Source organism: Sturnus vulgaris, chromosome 8, assembly GCF_052056855.1.
Source record: "Sturnus vulgaris isolate bStuVul1 chromosome 8, bStuVul1.hap1, whole genome shotgun sequence".
Taxonomy (NCBI): domain Eukaryota; kingdom Metazoa; phylum Chordata; class Aves; order Passeriformes; family Sturnidae; genus Sturnus; species Sturnus vulgaris.
Genome location: NC_142250.1, coordinates 11,408,739 through 11,436,593, shown reverse-complemented (window position 1 = coordinate 11,436,593; position 27,855 = coordinate 11,408,739). Strand labels below are relative to the sequence as shown.

The window sequence follows — 27,855 nt, the reverse complement described above, 5'->3', positions numbered from 1 at the left end:
CCTACACTTTTGAAACCACCATTTTCTTCAGAGCAATAATCTCTCCTTTAAGAATCTCTATTACGAATCTCTTAATGCAACACTTGTCAAGCTATTTTGCACCATGTCCTTTCCTAATGAACTTTGCTCTATTCCCTTTTTCCACCCGGTCAGCTGGCATGCTGCTCTGCTTATGCCTCTGCTGCTTCCAGTTCCAACAACTGAACTCTCCAGGGATCACAGTGCACAGTTTAGGAAGCAGTCTTGTGCAAAGGTTAAAGGTCAGAACAGACAATCTAAAAAACAGCAATTTTGATCTGACAAAATACTGTGTACATCTGGGCATTCTTTTCAATTGTGTTTCCTTATGCATATTGTAAACAGAAACCAGGGCTGGAAAATAAAATCAAAAGTGCACGAAGTTGTGATTCCTGACGCTGTACTTGGTAAAGGCATCTAAATCCAAGTCTGTTCATTTATCATCTAACTTCTTAATTATGTTTAATATACTTTGTTGTATCTCTAAAATGCCTGAATTTCTGAGGGGTGTGCAACAGGAATGTACAAAATGGTTGTTTTTGTAATACACACTGCTATATGAGGTCATCCTTTAATTTATACATATTTCTTTGCACTAGAGCTCAATGAGAGTGTTTAAAATATTTTGTGTATTTTAAATAACCTTTGCTAAGAAATAGCAGAACACCTACCTGAACTTATGCAGTCAAACTTTGTTTGCAGACGCATCGATGTAACTGAAGACAGAATTTACCCACTCCTTACAAAGTTACTATAAACAGTATTTGTTGACACAATAAGGTCTGGGACTATACAGGTCTTGCTAAGTTACAACATGTACTGTTAGCAGACTGCATCTTTTAAGCGTGCTAATATTTGTTTAAAACGGCATTATTTGGTCAATAAAATATTCAAGATTGATATACAACAAAGTTGAAATCAATCCTTTTAATTTTTATTTTCAGGTCTGAAGTAGAGAGTACAGGCTTTCTTATGCTTTCTTACTGATATTACATGTCTGAAAGCTGTCAGCTGTTCACATGGCATATTAAAAATATACCCAAATCACAAAGCTTTAACTGCTTTTGCACGTTGCTTTTATTACTAGATGGTTTTATTCATGTTGGCACAGATAATCCATGCAAGGTAATTACTCACATCTCATAAACCACTAGACATTCTGTTCCGAAATAACTAGGAACTTAGGAAAAAATATCTATCTAAAAGCAAGGGCACTTGTGGCATCAATTCAACATGTCAAAATATTATAAAACTTAGACTCCTAATATATGATCACTGCAGGCAATAAATCACTCAGTTTCAAATTCTGATGCTTATAAATACTAAACAAATTCATATCCACTACCAGGAGACAAGTATTGCAAACAAACATTAGTGTGCCCAGCATTAGACACTAATGAATGTGTTCAGTGCTGTGGACATTCACATTATTAAACGTAAATACAAGTAATCTTCAGCAAAAACATTTCACCCAAAGTACTGACCACTGAAGGACCAATGGAAAAATATTTTTCCTTGTTTTGAATTGATTTTAGAATTGTGTAATGTGTGAACCCAATATAGTAAAAACTAATGAAAAGAAGTCCTAAGACTGTTTTTTTTGTCCAGATAATAAAAGTAGCCTTCTTTGGAAACATTTAATTTTGCCCTGTTCTGCAAAAAGAACACCAAAAGAGAGAAAAACATTAAAAAACTTTTGAATCCTTTGACTGAAAAATTATTGAACACTTTTTAGTTAGACAAAAGACCTATCTTTTAAATTGATCATTCAGAGGTACAGTATCTTTGTTTTATTGGGTAAAACCTCACATTAATTAGAATGAAAAGAAATATTCAGAAGAACTTAGGACTTATCCCAGGCATCTCTTACAAGACATAAAACATAATCAAGTACACATTATTCATCTTGCATCTTTTTGTACAACATTTTTTCAGTGATAGTTAAAAGGCCGTAATTTGAATTTTAGAGATATATATTATTATAGATATGCATTTTACCCTCCCCATATCACAAAGGTGATACAGCAGAAGAGGATCAGCAGTTACGTGGTATTCTACCCCCCTGAAAGTTAAAATGCTACATTATTATTCACAAATTTCTGGTTCAGATATGTGCAAAAATTCTATCTTAATATAGATATCAAGGGTGGGTACATGGATTCCCTATTTTTGGACCACATTATGAAGCAGCACAAGTCATAACAGGAACTTTTTATTACATGATAATCCTCAGGGTATCTCTGTTCTTCATTCAGAGATATCACTGTACCTCATATAGTGATATGTAAACTAGCTTTAATCTCACTTGCTCAGACACCAGCTGGAGTCAGGGCATGTGCTACAGTGCAGGTTCTCTGCCCAAGGACATTTTCACGACTCTCTCAAGCCAGTACAGCTCCCACTGAAGTCTGTGCTGCTGCACTTTCACTGTTGCCACCCTGCAAGCCAGCTCAGCTCTGCTTACATACACTGCATTCCCTTTCCTGCAGTCCAGACTTCGGATTTACCAGATTGTGTCCTTGCTCCCCCCTTCTGTACGTATTCAAACCATCTCTCTGGGCTACTGTGAGCTACTTGTACCCTCATCTCTTCCTTGGAGCCCTCTCCCTGACTGTAGTGAGTCATGCTGGCTGCCCACCCCAGCTCTCTGACATGCCAGCCTGGTGGAACTGGCCTGTCTTGGCTATTCCTCCCCTCCAGCCCCAGCCCCAGCAAGGGATTCCTGTCTCCTCACTGCCTCATCTTTCCCCACGGAGCCAGAGGCCAGCAGAGCCCCTGCATTGTGGCTGCCTCAGGTGCTGTCCCTGCTGTGATCCCAGGCTCCCTCCCTGCCCACACCGGCCCCATTCCCCACACCCCACCCCATGCCAGTCACTCCAGGCTGGCCTGGGCCACTTCAGCACCAGTCTGGGCTACCCAGGGACCTTGAGGAAGTGCAGCCCCAGCCACGCTGCCTGCCAGCAGCTTTTCACAGACTGTGCTCCCTAAGCTGCAGCCCCACATCTCAGGCCAGATCCTAAAACGATTTATCCTTCACGATGCCAGCGAAGAGGAAGCTTAAAGGGACATTGAGGGGAAGGTGGAGGGGAGAATGAGACACATACACATAAACACATGCAGATTAGAGCTGAAAGACCTCATGGAATTCTCCTGAGGAATCCAGCACAAGCCCTTCCCATGGAGCCTGACCCCCTATTCTGATGCTGCAGTCAGAGATTAGTCCCAGTCAGTGGCCAACACTGACACAAATCTGTCTAAAAATACCTCCAATGCCGTCTCAGTATAGAGTATGCTGATGTGAATTCTCTCAAACAACAGTTAATAATAAACAGCATTTTTTTGAATGGCATTGAAAAATGAAAAGGAAATGTAGAATTTTCTCACTGTTGTGAATATGTATTTAATGAAGCCAGATAAGAGTGGAAAAAATATTTAACTTCCATAATTACAATTTATTCCTCTGGAGAAAATTATGAGCCAGATCTTTGGATTTTGTAATCTATGGGACCATATTCACACCAGCCCAGCACCGACTGAAAACAGAAAATTTGTTTGCTTATATATAAAACAAAACAAAAAACCCCCCCAAAAAACCAAAAAACAAAAACAAAAAACAAACAAACAAAAAAACCCCAAACAAACAAACAAACAAACAAACAAAACCCCAAACAAACCCCTTTGCATATAATGTACTAGTGTTTTAGAATAATTCATGCATACAAAAATCTGACCCTGTAGCAACTCAGAGCAGATCACTAAGATCAGTGAAAGCTAAGATACCTACTGAATAAATACAGGTCATACATGTCAAAACTGCCACAGGCAGTTCAGGTTGTTATTTTTGTCCAAGATGCAGACTGCCTGCAGCTAACTTAATTCTTATATTAGAACTCCAAATTTCATTTATTCTTCCCCCAAGCTTTGAATAGTTTTTCATCCCTTAAAAGACACACAAATGAAATGGGCATTACTCATGGGAGGGACAAGACAGACAATGTTATGTAATTTTTTGCTACACAAGGTAAAATAGGTGCAGATGGCACCAGCATGTGGCCCACAGAAAGCATCCTCAGCCTCAGATGTACTAATTCAAAACTGTCAGTACTGCAAGCTGTCAACACACACATCATAATTCTCACTTAAATGAGTTAATAAAGCTTGAATGGTGATCAGACTTTCCATCTTAACTCCATCAGACAGAACTGCTGTCTCCAATATAAAAGTCATTGATATTCAAAAATCCAAAAGTATTATCAGTGCTACAAGTATTGCTTATTTGAAAAAAAAGAGTTTTATAAATAAAACTGTTTGGATAACTTGAAAGTTGTTCTCAAACTATTAGGATAGATGCCTGTATAGCCATTAGAAAAGATGGTAATCCTAATTGTTGGAACATAGCTACTGTTTTCCAATGTCAAATACTGCTACAATTCCTGATGTGTTGCATTTAAACTAAGGAAAGGAATAAAGAGCATGTGCCTGCTGCCTTATGAATTTTCCATCAACATTCATTCACTATAGGAAAATAAATGCCTTTTTCCTAATTATGTGGGATAGAGTAGGGAACTTCTGCAAGTTATTTCCCACAACCTAGCTGTGCTAGATGGATGTGTTTCTTCTGTGTTCACCAGTGTGAAGGTCTAGATGTAGGTTCCTACCTCCCTCTGATATCAGTGGGAGTTAGAAACCAAAGCAAGATTGAATATCTTTTTTTTTTTCCACAGGAGAAAAGGAAAACTGGTTTTGAATTAAAAGCCAGCCTTTCCAGCCAGCTCTATTCATTCAGTGTAAGAGCAATTTGGAGAAAGCCAGTTGTCCTTTTCCATTATGATTTGAAAGTGAATTATCTACTGTGCACAGAGAGGCCAAGGGCACTAGCAAGGCTGACCCAACCACTTTATTTTCAAACTGTTATGGATTGTCACCTAGGCTTCCCAGCTACATATGGATTCAAGGCAGACTTGTTATTTGGAAAGAATCTAAAATATCTGATGCTATGAGGTAGCATCACATCATAATGGAATAGCACTCACTTTTCCTAGAGGAAGCCCTAATCTATTTATTTCCCCTTGAAAGCTACAGCCTTTGGTTCTACAGATGACTGTACATATGGCACTTACTCATTCTTGCTGTGAAAGAAAATGACTTAATACAGAAGTATTTTTCCAGTTGTTTTTAAACCCCAGCGTGTGGTCTAAGCAGTAAAACTGCTGTGAGTAGTTAACTTGAAACTATATTTGCACATTACTTTTTATATTAAGGTTTTTAGTTAATTTTGATATTTCCCCCAACTGTTGCTCAAATAATAGCCTAGTTCATTAGTTCATTTGGTTTTGAATATTCATTCGGTTTTGACTATTCATTCAGTAGGTTTTTGTATGAACTTTGCAAAGAGCACGTTCTGCATTTATGAAAGAGATAAAGTTAAACTTGAAAAGTGCCAACTTCTAGCTTTTACTGAGAGAAATGCTAGCCATGGTTATCAACTTTATAATTGCCCAGTTAACCATCTGTTTTACCCCAGCATTACTGACTACCAACTCTTCCTTTAAACATTGATGGCATGGGCATGCTTCTTGCACAGTGGCTTGTCCTTCTTGGAGTAGAATGGCTGACCTTCCAAATTCACATGGCATACCTAGAATTAATAATAAATGCAATCAGGAATAATTAAGGAAAAAGAAAAGAGAGAAAGATACGACTATCAGTTTCAACTGTATTGCTCTTCTGCCCATGCATTTCTTTGGTAGTGTTTAGGAGTCATGTAGGAGTCATGTATTGATTTGCTGTTGATTTAACCCACTGAAAGAAATAAAGTTAGGTCCTTAAAAAGACCCCCACTGTGAGAATTGCATATTTACACTATTTACATATATACATATATACACATATATACATATATATACATATATTTAAATATTACATATTTATCACTTCCACAGAAAATGGGGTAGCTCAGGCAAATGAACAAGAAAAAGAACATGAACTATTCAAAGAAAGTATCTTCATGAGTGATCAATAAGTGATTGAGAGCTGTTAGCTTGTAAAGGAAACTCAGTGTTCCTTTCTATGTTAGAATTTCCAAAAGACTTCCGTTTTCTCAAGACACTTTTCTGCAAAGCAAGTTTAGCTTCAGATATTTATAAACATATCTATACTTTCAACTATTCTACCTAAATTTTAGACTTAAACAAACATTAGAAATTGTCACTGTTGGTTTGGTGTGGCCAATATACTATTTTTAGGTAATTAGAGATTCTAGATATTATTACTTTAGGAAAAAATACGTTGCAGAACTGTTGCAGAGTGGTATTAGAACCAGATGAAAGTACTGCTTATCATGCGGATTTTTCTGCTTTGTGTGCAGAGTGTGGGAATACGGCCACACTCTAGAGCTATGTGCACACCACAGATTGATGAGTTTGACCAACTTCTATGCTAATTAGTATTCATGCTCTCTAAACAGACTTCTTTTTGCAAGTTTCAACAAGCATGCAGCATGGAAATACGAACTTCACTGCTTTGTAGGTAAGATTATGATTATGCTGTTCAGTATAGTGTAAATTTATTTTCAGTCTTTCTCTCTTATTTAGCAACTGGAAAGAATAACAGCAATAGTGGTTTGTACTACTGTATGTACTATATAAAACTGGATGTTCTATTAGAAAACACTTATGATGGTGACATTTCATAATCCTAGAAAAAGTTAAGGAGGAGAAGAAAAATTACTCCCATCCTTCTCCAAATGCAAGTAAAACATGAAATTTCATCCCTCTGCATCCTTAAGCATATGTTAGTTAAGACTGCTTTCAGGTTTTGTTACGTTACTACACAATTTAGGAGAATAAAGGAACGAGATAGTATTTAATGTAGAACCTACAGCACAAATGAAGCAGGTGTCATGCCAAGTGTGTCCAAGAGCTTCAATGAATTTATCTCCAGCTTCAACAGGATAATCACAGCCATGACATTTTGTGCTGAACAAAGCAATATAATCTAAAATAGAATAAAAAGCAAACTTAGAACAAACTCTTAACATAATCATATTAAGTCCAAGAGAAATAGAATGTTTCCAGACAATTAATGTTTTGATTGTTTTTGCTCCGTTTCCTACTATATTTACTGAAACACTCCTGCTGAAAGTTGCTTCTTTTCTTTCATTATTTAAATACAAACTCGGTCCAGAACCACCCCTTAGTATGACATTTATCATCACAAAGGTAGAAGACATACAAAAAAATCCATGGAATTTGAAGTCATGTTTCTCACATTACTTTCAAATTAGCTTAATATATGTGGAATATATTCATAGGACAACTATGGTCGTACAAGAGTCTAATGACAAGGGAATGTTACAAGTTTCCATGCCTGGATTAATGTTCTTTTTGCATAGAGAACATTATGGAAACTCTATAGTGGCTGATTAATACATCTTTATTAAGTGTGATTTAGAAAGGCTAGAGGTTGAAAAATATTAGTGGAAATTCCAGAGGTATACGGAACTAATGTGAGTTATTTGATGTTCTGACAAAACCTCCAATTTTAAAGGGTAGATACCCAGTCAGTGATACTATATGGTTTTTGTTCTTCAATAAGAGCTACTCTGTAAAATTTGAATTGCATAACCATAGGGAAGGACTCTCCAGAGAGAAGTAGGCCAGGAGCTCACTGAATGCACAAGGGGAACACTGAGGGAACACCACTTAAATCTTAACCTCCTTCCTGCATGTGTCAGACAACTCATTTGCATGGCAAGTACCATTTTGGGAAAACATGGCCTTTTCCTTTCTCAGTTGACAAGCAGCAGCCAGGAAGCAAAATCTGCTCTACCATGTACTGCACATCTGTGTAGAGCTATCTCTTCATAAGTGTTGGTTGAACAATTCTAGGGTGAGGCAACAGCATCAGAGGTCACAGCTCCAGCGACTCAGGGATTGTGGGCAGCCCTAGAAGACTAATTTTATATTTCTGGTGAGCAGAATCTACCAAGGAGGGGAGTGGAACAGTGGAAAATGTGTATGGAAAGAAGTGCCAAGTATGATAATAGATAAGGGAGAGAAGTGAAGGCATTGTGGACATCGAGGCAAAGACCAGCTCTCTGCCATTCTCTCATATAAACAGGAAAAATGCAGAGACACATACACTTGTATATGTGGAGAGTGGAAACAAAATCCATGCTGGATGGGTAACTGATATTATTTTGTTCACCAGCTGCTTTATTCTCACGTTGTTTCCATGAATGTGAAACACACAATTACTGTGCAGAACTGTCCAGACTGCCATACCTTTCTCACAGTAAGGTTCCCCGTCCTCCATGTGGAACAGGCTATTCCCAAATGGCTTCTTACAAGCAGCACAGACAAAGCAACTTGTGTGCCAAGTCTGTTTTAGGGCATGCATCACTTCCTGTAAAACAAACAAACAAACAAAAATCTCCAGCAGAATAGCCAGCCCTGCAACTTTCTCCTGGAGAACAAACACATGGTAGAGATGCTCTAAATTCTTCCCTTCTGTATCAGCCAATTCCCCTCTTCAAAAGAAAGAATTATGACAGAAATTGGGCTCCTTTTGGAAAGAAAGAGGAAATAGGAATGCAAGCTTTCTAGAACAATGTATTTGCCAAAGTGAAACAATATGGTTCAGCCAGCAATTTGTATCAACATGTCCAGTTGCTGTTGCAAGAGAGATTCTGCATAAAGATTCTGATTATCTTCTCCCATGTTTGGACACGACCAGTATGAACTCTTCAATGCAAGAGTATGATTTGTTAAATAAATTTTAAAGAGTAATTTTCTAAGACCAAGAATAAGTGGTGTAAATCCGTTATTTCAAAATAATCTAGATTATGTAGTCGTTTCTTTACGCTTCTTACAAGAACAATTCACAAACTAATGTAAAAATCTAAAAAAAAGAAAAATAAAATGAAAGGTTCTCTTAACTTCAGTGATTAGTAAAAATGAGTCTGCATGTCTGATCTTAGGCTATGTGTTTATGACAAAAAACACTAATTCTGTGCAACTGATGTTCTCCTCAACTGAGTACATCTAGATTTTATCAGCCTCTTACTTCTGTCCAGTATGGAGAAATCTCTATTAGTTTCATTCTTTTCTCATCTATTGTCTTCCAAGTCCAAAAGCTGCTGTACTGGGCTCTGATGCACAGTTACCTGCTAATTTGTCAATCTTACGTGTAGTCAGGATGATGTTTGACAGTGTATCTCTGCCCAGATTTCAAAGGGCCAGCTGCATAACTGCTGCAAATTAACTTTGTTAACTTCAGTGAAACAGTGTTGATTTATACCAGCTGAGAATCTAGATCCTATTTTATGTTGCTTTCAATTATACACATAGATTCTGATTCTCTTTTAAAGATTGTTTTTAATGTCCACTGATTATGACAAAATGGATTGAAGTCCTCTTCCATGCTTTCAATCCAGTGAATAGATAAAATAGTATAATTTAGATTTGCCATACATCTCATTAGAGAATCACCATTTGAGATTCATTAACTTCTGTTACTGTTTGCAAAACAACTATTGCTGATAAATAGGTTTGGATCCATTTATGAACCTTAGTGAGGTAAGAAGCAAAAATAGCTTGAGAAATCTTATTAATATAAATAGAGGCAGCTGGCATCTTTGCTATTTTCCTGATGAAAATCCGTAATGGGAAATTGATTTGTGCCAGCATTCATTAGGCAGGTTAAGTCAGCACTCTGCTATAAATTACTCCTTCTGCTGCAGTAGCAAACGAGACTTGGTTGGAGCCAGAGCTTCACCATCGATGTCTGAAGCTGCCACCCCTAATTGGCAGTTGCAGAGAAAAGCATCTTCCAATGCTCTAAGTTGCATCTTCTAATGCCAACATTTAGACAGATGTCAAAGGGTGACAGCTAAGCAGTGAAAAATCAGTGAGGGTCTCCTTGCTTATTCATTGTGGTCATACATTCACTATCATACTTTCACTACAACTGCATTCATAAATACACTGCTAAAATTATTGATGGTATTCCAGCCTCACCACCATCTAAGGTATGTGGAGAGCAAATTAAATTGTGCATTTACTTGTACGTGAGTCCTTTAAGACAAAAGTGGCAGGTATTTTTTGCTTTGTGGAATTCAGATTTTTGTATTTATTCTGTATTTTCTTAACTATGAGAAGCCAGCAGAATTCCTCAACAGCTGTGCTGCTAACAGTGAAGTGCAGCAAGAGCAATGGGCCTCTTCCCAACATCACTGATTTCTCTACTGAAATTTTGACTAAGTCCTGTGTAAGAAATAGAAACCCAGTTCATGTCTCTTACTGTAAGGGAAGAGATAAAAGTAACATAGTGTGTATCAGAAAGCAAAAAACTATCCAGAAAGTGTTACTTATTTTACACTCAGTGAGATGGTACCTGGATTACATATTCTGTCTATGAGCTCAAAAAGGTACTGAAATATCCAAGACTTCAGATGGATAAAATTTATTGTAAAATAATATATTTCTCATTCTGAAATAATCAACAAGCTGGGAAATGAGTCTTAAAAGGACAAAATAATAAAACATCTACATTCACTGTTTATAGTCTAAACTTTTTCATTGTTTCAGGGATCCACACAGTTGCACAAGGAGTTAATCTTGTTCTCTTACCCCCATAATCTTAGTGTGGCATCTGGCACAGGTTGGTGCAAAGAACTGTTCGTAGCAGCGCTCACAGTACACGCTGTTCTGCTCCTCCACAAAGCACATATCGGCCAAGGATGTCTTGCAGTAAGCACAATTGAATTCTTCTGGGTGCCAAGAGCGACCCATGGCTACCAGGAAAGGACCTCTGGAAACAATTGTAATTATCTTATTTGTATTGCAAAAAAAGGTTTGAATGACCCTGATTGCAAACCCATTTTGCCAGACACCATGTACACGTATAATAAGCTACTTGAACCATGAGGTGCATATTAAAATAACATTTAGAAACCTGAATAGAAGTGGTCTTTGTCAAGGCCATTACTCAAAACACACTGGTAAAAACATTTCATTATTTTTTGGTTTCATACACTGCATTTACAGACGACTGTTGGAAAAATCAATTGTTTGGTATCTGCTTAGCTGTAAAGTGGTCTAAGTAAGCAGATGCAAAGACAAGAGGAAAAGGCCAAAGGCAACAGAAGATAATGCTACTATTTGAAAGCATGAAATATCAAATTTCCATCCTTACACACCCACACCTCACAACAACTCCTAAAGTCTCCTACCTTCTTTCCATCTGAGAGCACTGCATGCAGCATTCTAGAAATGTTATTCTATCAGATGACAACTTGCTGTTTCATTATGTGGAAGTCACATTGAATTCATTTTGGTGATTGACTCTGGTGATTTTAGTTAGATATAGTGATTATTACTGGAATATTTCCATTCCAGAACATATAAAGGACAATAATCAGCAGTTCCACAGCACCAAACTAGCTCCTTTTAGTGGAGAAGACCGTCATTATAAACATGGATTACTTAAAGTTGGATAGCAGTGCACAGGCTAACAGTAGGCACTGGTCCAGCAGAATGAATTGGGAGAGAAGGGAGAGGCATGCTATGAATCACTGCTAATAGAGTGTAGGCATTATCTTTCTCCAGACACAAAAGCAACAATTACATTTGGCTGCTGTTCCAAAATGATGCCTTGTTCCTCTTCTCTCCACAATCCCCCCCTCTGCCCCCAGCCCCCCAACTCTCCCAATGAGGTTACATGAACCTCCTTCAAAGGGTTACCTTAGGTCCAGAAACCTGTTTAAAATCAAGCAAGGATTTGCTGCAACATCCAAGAGGCAAACAATTAGCATGTATAACTTTGCAGTGATAAAAAGTGAACCACACAACAACAAAATGAGCTCTGGAAATTTTAAATTAATGAAGCAGACAACAGACATCCCTGCTGGGTAATTTAACAGAGTCTTAGGCTCTGGAACTGTATATTAATGTACAATAACCAGTCTCTCTGATACTTTCTTTTCTGCTTCATCCCTCTTCAAAGGCCCATCATCTTACCGAATGATGCTGTTACAGTGCCCACAGAGAGGAGTTCGGCTGCTGGCAGGAAAACGCTCCGCCCTCTGAACTGTTCCCCGGGCTAAGGCAGGGGGCTGGGTAGAAGTTGGAACTGGAGACGGGTAAGCAGAAATCGTGGCAGGAGATATCACTGGAGCACCCCTGGGTAGGATGTGCTTTGTGACAGTGGTGGTGGATTTTCCAGGTGCAAATTTCTGGGAAAAGGAGTCATCTGTCACCCAGGGAGGGCGACTCGCAGGCTCCGTGTTGGCAGGGGTGTAGGAATGAACTGGTGCTGGCGCTGTTTTAAGTATCCCAAAAGAAACCAAGAAGGATTTTAAAGTCTTTTTCTTCTACTGGCAATACAGCAACACTTACCAAAGGGTACTCCACAACACACATACAATAAAAGCTTTAGGTGATAGTTAATTATGGCCCGTCCCATTGTTGCTCATTTATTCTGGGCTGAAACCAAGGGTATCATCACAGTCACTAACTTTTAATACACATGCATTGCAGAAATCATTGCCTACTGGCTTTTACAGATTTTATGGAGACCATTGTCAAGATCATCTCTTCATTTGCTAGAATGGATATAGCAATTCTGTGATGATTCCAAAGACTGCCATATACTTGGTTTAAGACAGGTTAAAAATAGAAAAGCCAGATAATATAGTAAAGTTTTAGATAAAATTCCCCAGAATTTCAGTAAGCTATGCTTAACTTTTGATCTCATTTATATCATACTATATTAATATTTAATTTAATTTTTCTATCATTAAAATTTACATATAATTTAATTTTAAATTATATTAATTAAAATACAAGATGTTCTACAGATGTCACTGTTATCTATCATTTGTAGATTTATTCCTAGGTTTTTGAAGAAAAACAGGCTGCCACCAGGAACACAGAGATAGAGAGCACTGGAAGCAATACTGAGGAAGCCAATTCAGCTCACATGACCAGCAAGATAAAGCCAACAGCACTTAGAGGAAGGCCAGACTTGTGGTTATGACTGATCTCAGTTCAGTTCTTGGCTCTGCCACAAACTTCCTGTATAACTTTGAGCAAAGCAAAGTGTGTCTGCGCTTCAGTTCCTGTGTGTAAAACAGAATACGATCCTTTCTCTCTTCCACCCTTTGACTAGCACATAAAACCTTTGGTGCAGTCTGTCTGTTGTTTGTGTGCACCAGGCTCTAATCTTGGGTGGAGTTTTATCACATTAAAATAAGCAGGAGCCAGGGCCTGCCTGCACATACTGACAAGTTTTCCCAGTGCCCTGCTCTTTTCAAAACATCAGACCTTGCATTATGTAGTACTGAAGTTACTGCCCAAGAAACAGCCTCACTTTGCCAAGTACAGGAGCACTAAAAGCAGTTTCCCTTTGCAAGGAAAACAAAGCAAATGACTGAAAAGAAGCTCAGACAGCTGAAGTGTTTTGCCCAAATGAGAGAGCACAGGTTTGGGAAGAGAAGCCAGTTCTGCAGCAGCCTGGGCAAACATTCCACACAGTAGATCCCAGCACCAAGAAAATCATAACCACATACAACATGTATAGGTTTATGGGGCTTGCAGGTGAAAGGTATTTCAGCCAAGAGGGTTCTGAAAGTAACATGGACCTTTCTGAATAATTCAGTGGTGAGAATATTACGTTCAACTTAACACCCCTCCCTCAGCCCACACCCTGCCACATAATAACTTACACTGATTATTGGCAATTTGCAAGTAGTTAAATTGCATATAAATCAATGCACTGTGATCACCCTTGTGATATTTTTATTGAGGTCAGAGTTGAATCTAGTGCATTTTCTTGATAAAAATTTCTTATGGTACAGCATCAGCAGTGTTTCTACTTCAGAAAACTGTATCCCACCTTAGCTTGAGGCTTCTTATTTTTTTTTCTTAAACTTGGAAATGGTAAACAGTATTTAAAGATTTCAGAACAGATTTTATATGCAATATCTTTAGATCCTGAGGCTCTTGCTATTTATGTAGTATGGCATTAAGACTGGCAAAATCAGAAGTTAATATTTCATCTCTTATTGGTGAGTTCAAAAGGTTCCCACCTATGAGGCTAATTAAGCAAGGTGACTTCAGCTCACTTCACTACATTCTCTCTACCTTCTATTTCTTTTCACTCTTTCTATTCTATTTGCTGCAGTAAAATAAAGAAAGAGAAAAAAGGAAAGTAAAATAAAACAACAAAAGAGGATTTTTTTCCCAGTTACTAAAAGGAAGCACTGGAGGAATTATTGCAAAGTGACAAATGCTGCATGTTTGCATCTGCTCTGAGTTCTCTTTTCAGCTGTTATAATTTAATTTTACAGGGTCAATTTATTCCAATACATCTTCCTCTTGTGAACAAGCTGCAATTACTATTGCTTCAAAATAGTATCACTACAATATAATAGAAAGATTTCACTAACTTCGAGATGTTAGCAATTGTTATAAAGGGAATGATCTTATTTTCTTACAATTATATCCCTAAGCTTATATGAACAATTCTTTTGTCTTAGTAGCTACTACCATACATTCACCTTGAACTTTTATGTATTTCAAAAAGTCTTCCAACACTAATCAGCAGAAAAAAGGGGCTGTTTGCTGCTAAAAAAGTACTAAGATTAGTAAACCAGAGAATATATTCTTAAAATACCAGTATTGTACGAGTTGACCACTAACTGTTAAGAAATGAATACTTCAAATAATTCAGCAAATAACTTAGCCTCTATCACCTTGTTTCTCTCAGCCATCACATTCTCTTAGAATAGGAAAGAATGAATGGGATTATTGTTATCCCGAGAGAATGGCAGGAGAAGAGGTCTCTCTTAACGGGAGTAAGAACAAGCCAATTCCTTGCTTCTGGGGAAGTTGGAATTCTTCCCCTCAGCTCTTCATTTGTGGTCTATGGCTATTTTCTCTCCAGACAAAAAGGAACATTACCAAGACTCACTTAGTAAAGCAAAGATTTATAGTCTCAAATGCTTTGGTCACAGACTCACTTGCACTGTGAGAACATTTTTTTCTTTTTTTGTTTTCTTTGTTAGTAGATGATATAAGTGTTAGGCTTTATTATTTTCAGTAACAAGTTAAATTAATAACCATGACTGATATGGCTTGTTCTACACTTAGTGGCCACATCCTTGAAGCCCAAAATTTTCCCATATACCATTACAGTAGAGAGTAGATGACAGACAAAGCAGATGACGTTTTATAGGAGACATGATTCTTATTTGGGGGAACTAAAAATGAAATAATGATGTGGAAGCTGCTGATGTAGTATTGAAGGCACTTAGGATTCATTCTAAAGTTCATTAGGAACTGTGGGAATCTCTCTACCAATTCCTAAAAGAGCAGATCAGGCCTTTATGCTTGACCAATTTTGCATACACAAGTAGACCCAGTAGGACTTAGGGATTTAAAAGGAAAGATTTGTTTTCTTACTTTTAGGTATCGTGCTACTTCGTGATACAAAACTGGAGCTGGAGCTGCTTGGGATATGTGAAAGGCTATCCTGGTCTGGGAAAGCCTATGGGAAAGGAATACTCAGGTATGTTCTGCCATCTAGTGGGCCTTGTTCAGAAGAGAAGTCTGTGCTCCTTTAAAAAACGGATTATGAAATTTAGGGAAAAGATTTCTGAGTTCACAGCTTTCTCTACTGGAAAAAACTAAAGATCTTCAGCAGCAGAAAATTTCCCACCTGAGTTAGGTTAGGGAAAGTGTAGACTGTTGGATAAATCCCATCTGAGCCAGATACTCAACAGTGCAGTTTCATTTTGAGACTTGAGTACGTTGTTTTTGGTGGTTTTTTTTTTTCAATCTAACAGATTAAAAGAGCCTTGTAAATCCTCTCAGCAACTGATTCTGATGTCTCTATATTGGATATATGAGCCTGTTGATTGGTGTTTCAGTCAGGAAGTTGCTGCTCCACATTCCCAAGGGAAGCCAGTTGGATGACGAAGTTGGATAAAGAAGTTTTCTAAGTGGATTGTTGTCTTGGTGGTTTGTTTCTAAGTACTATTGATTTTCCTATTTGTGACAGGAAATGCCATTTCTTCCCAAGTGGCAATTTCCCATTTGCTTTGCAACTGTGTCTCTGAGGCCAGCTCATGCTCCTAAACCACTCTGAAGTGCTACGACATCAAATATATAACACTTTAAAAAGGTACCAAAACAAGAACCAAACATCTTCACTAAAATCTCTGCCTGGAACCTCTCTTGTACCCGAGTCACTTTAGGGTTCAATAATGAAGGTCTTTTAGAATCTCTTATTGGATATTTCAAACTCCCAAATAGTATAGGAGGATTTTTTATTTCTCTGCCAACTATTTAAGCCTTTATTGAGAGGCAATGAGGCTCAAAAGCAGCAACATAAGGAATTGCAAAGGAAAGCCAGCAATGTAAGGAAGTGCAAAGAAGATGCCTGACCCAGGAGAAAACAAAAGCCTTTCCTCTTATTCCAAGTAGAATTCAACAGCCAGCATTGACCTTACCCGATCCAACCAATAATTGGAAATAGCTGCAGATGTATTTCTGTGGCAGCTTTGTATATTGAACTGGAGTTTATACTTCCCCGAATGAGCACAGGGCTTAACATCAGTCAGTGTATTTAGGAGATATTTTGACTTGCCACAGTTTACTCTCCTCTGCATTATAGAAATAAATCTGTTGTCATCATCTTTTCAATTCAGAGATAATAGCATTTGCCTTGAATAAGAACACAGTATACATTGGTGCACTTAACCAAAAGCAATCGAGGAGGAGCTGAAGGTTTCTTTACTTAATATAGCTCATGAGAGCTCTGACTTGACTTCTACCTTTAGGTCTCAAATATAAAGATAATTGATTTGTCTGTCTGCTTTATGTCTAACTAAAATTCCTACATTTGCTTAATTTCAGTAGATCCAGAAATAGAACATTACAGAAGACAGAGTTTAAGACTGTTTGAATTCTTGTCCTTTTCATATTTATTTGACTGCAAAGATATAAATCAACTTTTTAATTCTCTTGCCTAAGATCAGAAAAACCTTAATTTGAAACAGAACTGCCTTTAGACTTATATTGCTACCTCATTAAAATTAAAATTAATTCAGTTTGAAGGTTCACATTTTGGTCATCAATGGCTTTAGGAGCTCAGTCAATTTGTAACACATTAATACCAAGAAAATTAAATAATATCAAGGAGCATATTTTCCAGATGAGTGAATAACCAAATATATTTCTTAAGTTACTAGTTCTCTGGGAAATGGAATAGCATTATGAGGTCCTTTAATACCTCATTCTTTATTTCAAATATAAGCCTAAGTTTGAGAAGTTCAAGATATGGTCTTACTTATTTTGCAAATATATCCTACTCAAGCAAACTCCACTTATTTTACCTCCTTCCTGAACTGTGCATTCTTTAGTCATTTTATCAATTCTGTAGTGTCACTGGGCTCTTAATTGGCTACACTCCTATTTTTCAAATGTATTTCTTTTGAAAAATCACGATACACTTTTTTTTTTTACACTTTTCCATTGCTTTTGTTTTTCCCTCTGTTTGTTCCACATTTTAACTCTGAAGCAGAATACAAATACAACATAATCCTCAATCTTCAGATAATCTGAGACAAAACTAGCAACATTTAGTCCCACCTGTATAAATACTTTCTGCTATGTCTATGTGTAAAATGCGTGCTTTCTACATTTTATTTTTCCAAAAGAAATGTGTGAACATTTTTTTCTGAATCTTTTCAGTACTTTGAAGGCTCCTTACCTGGCTGGTACACAGAGGGCTTTATGCTGGCAGTAGTAACAACTCTCGTTTTTGAAGCAGCAGAAGGAGCAGGACTTTCACTGTAGCTTCCAGAAACTGGCATTGGTGTATATGACTGGCTTGTGTTTCTAAAAGCAAAATGTAAGTGTGAACAATTTTACAAGCAGAAGTTACTGATCATGAAGTAACAGATCTGGCAGTGTCCAGAGCACTCCAAGAGGAACTGTCTGTGAGAGCTACAGAGAGAATGTTGGGAGATTCATCAGTCCTTATCATTGCTAAGGAAGGCTTGGACAATTCTTTGGAAAGAAAAATTAGTCAAAAAAGGATTTTAAGTAATGGCAAGTTTGCTGTTGTTGTCACAACAACAAAAGAAAATAGCTTGCTGATGGAATACGACAAATTTGAAACTCTCAGTTTAACAAGAGATCAGACTTCACAAAGTTGCATACAAGGTTTGTGTTTTCTGTTCCTCTGCAAACAAAAAGGTCTGGTCTAGTCTAAGATAAATCAATGAGGGATATCTGGACTTAAAAATATACTTGCTCAGCACAATTACAACTATTACAAATGCTATTCAGTATTTATATACTGTTATATTTTTTTCAAAAATAGTGAAGAGACCTTTAAAAAATTTCTGAAACTAACTCTTTTCCTTTTTAGACTGACACCAAAGTTTACATCAATTTTCCTGATGTTCAGATTCATCCTTCTGAAAAAAAACCATATGATATGAAATATTATGATGCACTTTCTTGTGGTCCTAGAATAAAAACATTTGCTCAGGTTTCCAAACATGAGAAAGAAAGTTTTTCTCTATTTTATGACTTAGATGGTGATTCTCAGTTTGATTACAGTAACAGATTAAAAATATGCCTCTTCTATCTGCTGGTTACTTGGGATGATTCTGTTTGTATTGCCTGTGCTTCACAGACTGCTAAAAGAGCATCACAGTCAAAGCAAGCAAGAGGGAATGAAGAAGTACAAGGGAAGCAACAGATAAAGGAAGGGAAGCAACAGATAACAAAATGTGTGCAGTAAGAAAAACCTATTCACTACAGAATATCCTTCTTACTCACCCTGAAAATAGTTTTGCTCTTTTTTTTTTCCCTTCAGTGTCACTCTCCCTAGGAACTAGATCCCTATCTATTAAGGCGTTATTTGCACAATGGGTTTGCCTATAGGAAAACATTTGTCAGCATATGAAAAGAAGCATCCAGCTTTCCTAGACTATTGGTCCATCTTGACTTGACTTTCTTTGACAGTGGAAACAGAAGCGATCTGGAGAAAACACATTATAATCATACAGGGCAAACCCAGCAGATTTGTTCCAGTCCAGGTAAGAAACATTCTGAGAAATGGAAACTTTCAATATTTAATTTTGAACAAAATAAACCTGTCCTCAATGTAGCTTTTTGCTGCTCTGACATTGTTTCTACTATAGATCTAGTTTGCATAGCATTGCTGCCTCAGGCTAATTTATTTTGTCTATTTAGCAAGACCTAGAAACTTAGCTATTGCTACAATGGCTATAGCTAATTATTTCTGTATCTAGTCTAGGGCTTAGGCCTGGATTTGGGTCCACTATACCATGAGTGAACACGACTCTCCAAGATAAACTGTTTTAGTGGGTTTGTATTCACTGTAAATTCTGTTGTGAACCATGCTGTGATTTTGTAACCGCCAAAGCTGTTCTAAGCACTGAAAACTTTCTGTTTTCCATTCTTGCCATCTATTTCCTGATGATTCCTCCTGTGTGGTGTCTAAGCAGGCACTGTGTTTGGGATCACTGGACAGAGGTCATTGCTTCTACCACAGCACGGGGGCAGGGACACTGTGGGCACACTGGCTTCACCCACAGCTTTCAAAATGCCATTGGCTAAACACACCATCTTGACTTCAAGACTTGTCCTTGTTTTAAAATCTGCTACTCCGGGTAAACTAGACAGCTCAGTGCCCAATATTTACAATGTGGGTTAAAAGATTTTAAAATTATGTGTCACACAGTCTTAATCTGAAAATGTCATCCAGTCAGGAAAGTCTACTCCCAGGTGCACAGGTCCAATGGTTAGAAAGACTCATTTGAACCTCTCTTAATGCACAAAATAAAAAAGTTCTGAACCAGATTAGTAATACTTAGACTGTCATGAAGAAAAATGGTTACTCAAAATTCAAGTGCTTCCCAAATGTAATAGCATAGTAAAATCATACCACAGATTTCCTTGTGTCCGGGGAAATGAAGCTGAAAAAAACCTCCAAAACAGCACCTGCCCACACACACACACACATTCACAGTACCAAAATGACAGCAAAATTAAAAGAAATGCTGAACCCTTTCAACCCTTTCACATGTATATGACACACATTAAATACAGTAATAAAGATAAGAAGGCTTGTCAAAGAAAAATAAAGTGTTGCACTACATCATTAAGGGTTTAGTGAAATAAAAGATTTATCAGAATTTTTGCTGAAGAAAAGGAAATGGCATGTGATTAAAAGAACAACAAAAAAAAAAACACAAGAAAGAAAGAAGGAAATTAAGGAAGAATAAAAAGATGTTGTAAGGACCAAAGATGTTTTAACGGATCAAGAAGCACTTGCATCTCAAAAAGCAGTGAAAGCAACCTTATTGAATTTATCTGTAGCAGTCAATGGCATGTGACAGGCAGCAAATTAAATACTGGCTCTGAAAACGATTAGTTGTCAGAAAAAGAAAGAGTAAATATTTTTAAGCAGATCATTTTTGTGTTAACGCTTCACTAGATGTCTACTAGTAGCAATAAACCGGTTTGTTAAGTGCTTTTAAGGTAGAATAGCTGCACAAAACATTTTTATACCTCTGCTTTGACTGGTAGCTGATGGAGGTGGAAGAATGCCGGTTGAAACTAAAATGAGACAAAAGTGGTATTTGAAAAAAAATACACAAAAAATTGGGATATCTTGCCCTACCATGAATTTCCTATGAGTAAGAAGTGCTCTTAAATGCTAAAGTAAACAACATGTACATATTTATGATCATATAAGATAAGTATTACATTACATTTTGTTTTCTTATTTAAGCTCGGAATCACAGTGAAACCTGAAGAGTGGTTACATAAGTCAATGAGCTGAGTATATTTTTCCATAAGTCACTCTCATCTGATCTTGTTATTTGATCCAGTTATTTTTATTAGCACAAAAAAATAAACTCGAGGGATTTTTCTCGGTGTCACAAGTTTACATTGCATCAAATCTGAAAAGCAAACCTTGAATGAACCAAAGGCCAGAGATCAGGGAAGTGCCCCAGCTTGTGAGGCAGCTTGGACCACCCCCCAGAAAGGACAGGCTGGCATAAATTAAGCAAAAACATCAACCCACCATGTTCAACTTTTGCCTTGCAGAATCTTTCTACTGCTACAGTCTTAGATAGACAGGTAGATTTTTTTTTTCCTTGGGGAAACAGTTATCATTTCAGAACATAAATGATTCATTTATGCAAATACAGGAAGTACTTGAAAGCCTGCACAACGTAGGATCTGAGAAACAAGAGGATTGAGAATGAACAGAGCTGTCTGCAGGGCGGTGCAGGGCTACATGGCATCAATCCCATCCCACAGGGGCACAGCCCACATTTCCCAGAATCACCACCAGTCTGCTTTATGCCAGTTATTTTCCTAACTTCTAGAGAAGAGTTTTTCTTTCCTTTACCACTGACACAGTGCTTGGATGAAAATCTCCAGATCAGAAGCTACACTTGATTTTAGAACCATAATTTTAACTCTTTCTATTGTTTCTCCTGTTTTTGTATTCCCAGAGTACTGTCCATGGGTGCCCTGCTTTAACCCTCTGGATGGAATAACCCATCCCTAAAGAGCTTCAAGGTCATTCAAAACTCCCCTGCTGTGCTTGCCTCTTTTAAGTGAGGTTGTAAGTGCAACAGAGAACAGTAAGTCAGATTTGTAAAAGATGTAAAAGATGTAACACAGTCCGTTAAAGATTAGTGATTTACTTCAAACACTCCTCTTGGAACATTATAAAGATTTGACTCATGTTATGTGTTATGCATATGCTCGCAAAAGCTAAGTCACTATAGAACTGGATCTACTAAAGTTTAAAATCAGATTTAAATAGTTAGGAATACTGATCAAGAAATCCTCCTGTGTTTTCTTGGTAGATCTTTTTAAAGCATCTAAAAGGAAAAAACTGACCAAACACTGAAATAAGGGTGATAAAATCTCAGCCTCATCTACCTGAGAATATCCTCATTCTGTAAAACAGTTTTATAATTAAGGTCATCCATATTTTATTTTGAAATAAAATTACATTAAATGTTCAGTTCTCCTCTGGTATATGTCAAGCTGAAACTGGATTTTTAAGTCTGTATTTTGGCATGATAAAGAATTGCTTGATTTCTACATGAAAATTAACAGATGCTCAAAAATTTGAATTACTTTAGAAGCTAGTTTTAGTCCCTTACATTTGAATACACTAGCTATAATACACAACACTTTTAAAAACAAACATGGAAGAAGTGCACCAAGATAAAGAACCTATTCCAGCTACTAGACAGCCATCCAAAACCAACCAACCAACCAACCAACGTTTGCTTCTTGTACTTGATTATCAGGGAACCTAATTTTTACAGGTCCTACAAGTCTCTGATTTGCACTTATGTCCCAAGAAAGTAACATTTGCCTGTTGGTAACAGGGAAGCTGATGACAGCATCACACTTGGGTCAACCATTGACAAAGCAGCAGTGTATAAAATTGATATGCTGTAGATCTTTTATATGTGATCAAAATAATTTCCAGGTGCCAGCAAGAGGTTTTAGGAGTCTGATTAAAGCATTTCCTTTTGAAATGGGCAGCTGTTTTTCATAGATTCACAGTATCTTTGAGGTTGGAAGAGGCCTCAGGAAGAGTCTGATCTAACATGCTGAAAGCAAGGCCAGCTCTGAGGTCAGACCAGGTTGCTCCATGTTTTAGCCAGTGATGTCTTGAAAACCTTCAGAAATGGAGACACAGCCTCCCAAGACAAGTCACTTCCTTTCAAAGGGGCAGGAAAAGTAGCAATGGTCCATGCCAATCTAATTTACTAATTTACTTTCAATTCAAATGTCTCAATATACCAGTGTCATCTTTTTATCCTCATTAAAATTTTGTTTCACAATGATTAGTCCATATTGGTACATAACTACAAATGAATTTATATGGTTTCAAGGCCTCACACTGCTTCCTTTCTCCCATTAAATGGGTATGAAATTTAAGGGAAATGTAAAAAAGCTCAATCAAAAATAGTATTACATTAGCTCTACAAAAGACATGCAAGTAGTGTCAGCAAGTACTGGTTATCTTTATACTAATTTATTAGTGGTTTATATGTAAATTATGCATAACTGTTGCTTAACTTGTCCCTGCCCATGGAACTAGATGATCTTTAAGATCCCTCCCAGCCCAATCCATTCTATGATTCCATGATTTCCAAGGCAGGAATGAAAACAAGCACTTAGGAAAGATTTAGATGGGTCCTGAGATGTCAGCTGGTGAAACATGAATAGATGTGCTCTGTCTGGCCAGAGTAGTCACCAAAACTTCCACTTAATTTCATCTTCTGACTGATGGAGACATTTCAATCTTCAGCTGAGAGAAACCCTAAAATTAAGTCTTTGCTCTAGCTCAGGAGAAATAATAGGTTTTGCATGCCAGTGTTTAATGAAACTCAAATATGCACAGTTAGTGTTGCTTAGAAAGCAAGGAACCTTGCCTGAGTACAAGGGGTTTCTTGAAACTAAAGTTACAATTGGTGTACTTCCACTCATCAGCAGTTAATTTTATTTCTTCTGTTTTATTAGCTCCATACTGGGATTACTTCCCCTGTGTAATTTCCATGACTATAAACAGACGTGTTTGCATCCTAAAACTGAAAATTCTTCCAATGTTTTGTTCTGTAGCTATTCAGTTTTGCATTGGTTTCAGGGATGTGAAGCCAACCAAACTGCTATTAAGTACTACCTGTGCCAAGCACTTAATTGTTCTGTGATTCTCTTGAGAAAGACTATTATACTTCTTGATGTGAAGCCTTCCAACTCGTGCCCTTTTCAGTTTCAAACATCACCTTTGCGTGATTCCCAACTTTTTTTTTATATGCAGATAAGACACAAATTGATATTTACAATCTCAAATGTATTGCTGAATCTGTATTTCAAATGAGTCTTAAAATCTACTGCTTTTCCCTCTGTTAGTTGTCAAAGTGTTATGAAAGCAGTGAAAAGGCTTGGAAGTGAGGCAGTACAGCAGCAGTCTCTCTTTTGAGTGATAAAAGATTCCTGTGATTCTGTGTTTTCACCAAGAAAAAAAAAAAGTGCTTCATTCTCACCCAGTGTCTCTAGACAAATATTTTCATTTCAGGATGGCAGAAGCAGCACAAACCAAGTGAAACACCTTTGTTCAAAGAGGATCTTGTGGTCACATATCCTACATCTAAAACAGCTGTTTCCTAGCTGGGTTGTCATGTGGAAGATGAAGAAGGGGCTATTCCTTTAAACACATCGTGCTTTTTCTCTGCCAAGTCAATCCCTTCAGAAACTGAAAACCTCGTATCAGAGAGCATAATACAAAATCCAAACAAATTATGTTAAAAGAAGAGAACTTCACAGATATACCTAGACTGAGATGAGATAGCAGATGAAATAGTGGAAGCTGCTAATGACATGTTCTTGGGCCCATGGAAAGACTTAGGCTGGGAAAGAAAGCTGGGGGCTGCAAGAACTCTGCAGAAGACACATAAAAGCATGAAAGCATGAAAAAAATGATTGAACAGGGACACAAATCATGACATAAGAACCAAACTCTGGCAGGATTCAGATACAGGAAGACTGTTGCATAGTTACCAGGAATAGGTTTTCTGTAGCATGCATCTTACATTCTGTAGCACAGACTTACAGAACAGCACATTCCTACAGAACACAAGGCAAAATGCACACATTATAGAAAAATTTTAAAACCAGACTCTATCAACAACGAAGAAAGACAATATTACAGGACAGGACTTTTGTCAATGATACATGCTTTTATCTGAAAGATCTGAAGATGTTTGAGTCTAAACACAAGATAAAAATTTTACTGTGCAAGCAGTCCCAGACAGAAGATTGTCCTATCAAAACCAGAAATAATTGGAATGATTAGTTTAGTAGAGGCATTTTTTTGTCTGAAACAGATACTAGGTAATATATTTTCTTCATGCTACAGTTTCAATTGAGGGATAAAAATTACCTAAACCTTATCATTATTTTATGTGGAAGTGCCTCCCAGGCCAGTTCTGAATTAGAGCATAAGACCTTATTCAAATTTCCTTTGCTGTCTGATTGATGGATTTTCATGCACTGGAATAAAATCACTGCATTCTGGTAGGTCATGGCTAGGTAAAAACCGACTGAAGTGAGAAACTGATTAGTTGGTATATATATATATATATATATAATGCAAGTGAACTAGGAAAAATTAATCAAGAAGTAGAGCCAAGAAAACATTTCCAATTCCATTTATACGTACCCAAAATATCCTCTGAGATCTCAATTATTTAAAGTGGTTTATATTACTGCAAGTGTCTTTTTCCCTGGATTTTAAAAGCATCTTAAAATAGACATATCTTCAGAATATTCATGTAGCAAAACTCAAAGATAAAAGAATATTATGTACCAAAAGAACTCACCCTTACTATCTCCAAAATTACTGTAATGTAAGTGACAGCTGTATAAATCCCACACATTTCCTCACAAGCTGTCTGACAGTTTTTAATATACAACTGTAACTCCCACTGTGCTACAAGTCTTAGGAATGCATCTCCTGAAACTTACTTCAGCTCAAAGGCTAATTCTCACTAGGGAAAAAAAAAAAAAAAAGGATTAGATAAACCTAATAGAAATTAGTTGATTTAACTTACAGAGCAAGTCAATCATTGGGTGTCCACCATATTTAACTGGCATCTGCTGTGACAAGTAAGCTCAATCATGTGAGTAAATGACATTTTCTGATTTCCCATTTCTTGTCCTACTGCAGAAAGACTCCTAAAAGAATCTTCATTCACTGCAACTACTATGAAGAGTCGCTTTGGTTTTATTATAAGTGGTGTAAAAACATCTCTAATTTCAAGCCCTGACTCACTTTCTGAAAATGAAGTTATTTTTAGGGCAGTTTTATTTATTTATTATTTTATTTTAGGGAAGCAAACATAAACAACATATCACAAAATAAACAAAACAAAAAGAAAACAAAACAAAAAAAAACCCAATCCCCCCCCCAAATATATAAAAGCATATAAACCAGGTGGCAGCTTTTCATACTACATTCTTAAGCTAAGAATGTGTATGAAGCAATTCCAAAGCCAGAGGGGTATAAAGCAATGGAGCATTACCTTTGGAAGAAGGATGAGAAAGACTCTTGCACTACCGAGGTGGTGGCTGGTGCTGTCATCAGGCTGGCTGTGTTTGGGGCAGCAGCAGCAGGCTGAGGTGCTGAAGCATGTGGTGCAGGAGCAGCAGAACTGGGAGCCACTGGGGCATGCTCAACAGGGGTACTAATTAGAGTTAAATTAAATAAAACAAGAAGCATCTTAAGAAGGCGCACATTTACATGGAGAGCATAAAACCTACTATGTTTGAACCTGCAGCTGCAAACATAGTAGCACGCTGGGTTACTGAGGGAAAAGCACAATTATGCAAAGAAAAGAAAGCCATTTGTTCGGCCTTTCACTGTGCAGTTCAGACTGCAATGCAGTGTTGGTCCTGTTGACTGAAATTTACCCCAGGTGTTAAATGGCACTTCAGTCCTGCTCCCACTGATGCCAGTGGTAGGAAATGTGGCACCAAGGACTGAAATGGCTGTGAAGAGCCTGTCACAGTCTTGTCAGCTCCTATAAATTCCATCAAATATATTGAAATGAATGATACTAATCTAATCTTGTATCCTGTGACCATTTAAGTAGCCTGTTGAACTACTAATGTCTTCCCTCACCTCCTTCAAATTTGAGAATTACTCATCTCTTACAGACAGAAAAATGGAGCAAAGTTAGCAGGTTTTTTTTAAAATCAGAGCATCACTGTACATAGCTGTCATGTCCATGAGCAGTGGCCTAGAAACATAATGGATATATGTCTACTTCTTTAGACCTATGTCATAAGTATATTGTAACAGCTCTGTGTTCTTACAAATTACTCCTATCACCTATTACACCCTACATCCTAGGGTGATGGAATTCAGCGATTCTCTTGCTTAAGGTACAAATGCCCAAAATGCTCCCTCCTGAGCACAGCCAGTATCAAATAACAAAAGAAATCTTACAGTTCCACAGCTGTTTTTTCAGCTAACCTTAGCCCTCCAACACTCTCTCAGCTTTTTTTCCTAAGCAGATTTACCATTCATTGTGCAAATTATCTCATATTTTCTTTTGCTTCTCTCAGAAGCACTGATTTGAGAAGTTATACTCCTAAGGACCTAGAACGGGTGCTTGGTACTTCTGAATTTGTGATACCCCTTGTTCTCTAAGGGACTGTCCTGGTTCCCCTGTCCTTCACCTCCTCTTCTAGAGTTCAGTAGTCTACATGATGGTGTCTTAATTCAGCTGAATATTTTGTTGGATTAGCTGAAACAGAAGCTGGTTGTTATACCCACAAACCTCAAAGCTGAATGCAGCCCACAACAGAAGCAGGAAATTGATGTTTTCTCCCTTATGGAGATGGATCTACAATTATGTACATAATAAGTAAGTTTCCGAAAATAATCATCCCGTTTGCAATTCTGGATTTCAAATCCTTACACCAAGTTTTGCAACAGTTTTGCAGAAGTTCTTCCATTGTAATATGCATTTGAGAGTCAGATGACTTCTTCCATCCTGATGCATTTAATGATGTAAATTCTTCCAATTAACTAGTAGACTATCAATTTCACAGCCTATGTAGCAGAGTGGCTGTGTATTATCCATCACTGCTAATCTAGTACTGAATTTCAATACTGTGAAATTTTCCCTTTGCCACAGAGGGTACCAGAATTACCCCATTAAAAGCTGTGGAGTCACAGTTTCCATCT

General features: G+C 37.4%; 1 protein-coding gene across 4 annotated transcripts in view; it reads right to left on the bottom strand.

Moving 5' to 3' along the window:
• Window positions 1–930: 930 nt before the first annotated feature.
• LDB3 (LIM domain binding 3) overlaps window positions 931–27,855 on the bottom strand; it is a 115,542-nt gene continuing 88,617 nt past the window's right edge. For 2 of the 4 annotated variants that reach the window (XM_088168829.1, XM_088168830.1), the window contains 7 exons: window positions 26,186–26,347; window positions 17,794–17,921; window positions 12,039–12,339; window positions 10,650–10,830; window positions 8,304–8,424; window positions 6,899–7,014; window positions 931–5,656 (listed from right to left, as the gene is read on the bottom strand). In XM_088168829.1, coding sequence (XP_088024955.1) covers window positions 5,567–5,656; window positions 6,899–7,014; window positions 8,304–8,424; window positions 10,650–10,830; window positions 12,039–12,339; window positions 17,794–17,921; window positions 26,186–26,347 — 1,099 coding nt within the window. In that variant the 3' untranslated portion in view covers window positions 931–5,566. Of the gene's footprint in view, window positions 5,657–6,898; window positions 7,015–8,303; window positions 8,425–10,649; window positions 10,831–12,038; window positions 12,340–17,793; window positions 17,922–20,630; window positions 20,679–24,434; window positions 24,543–26,185; window positions 26,348–27,855 lie in introns of all 4 variants that reach the window. The other 2 variants (XM_088168831.1, XM_014877963.2) reach the window with 2 other exon arrangements.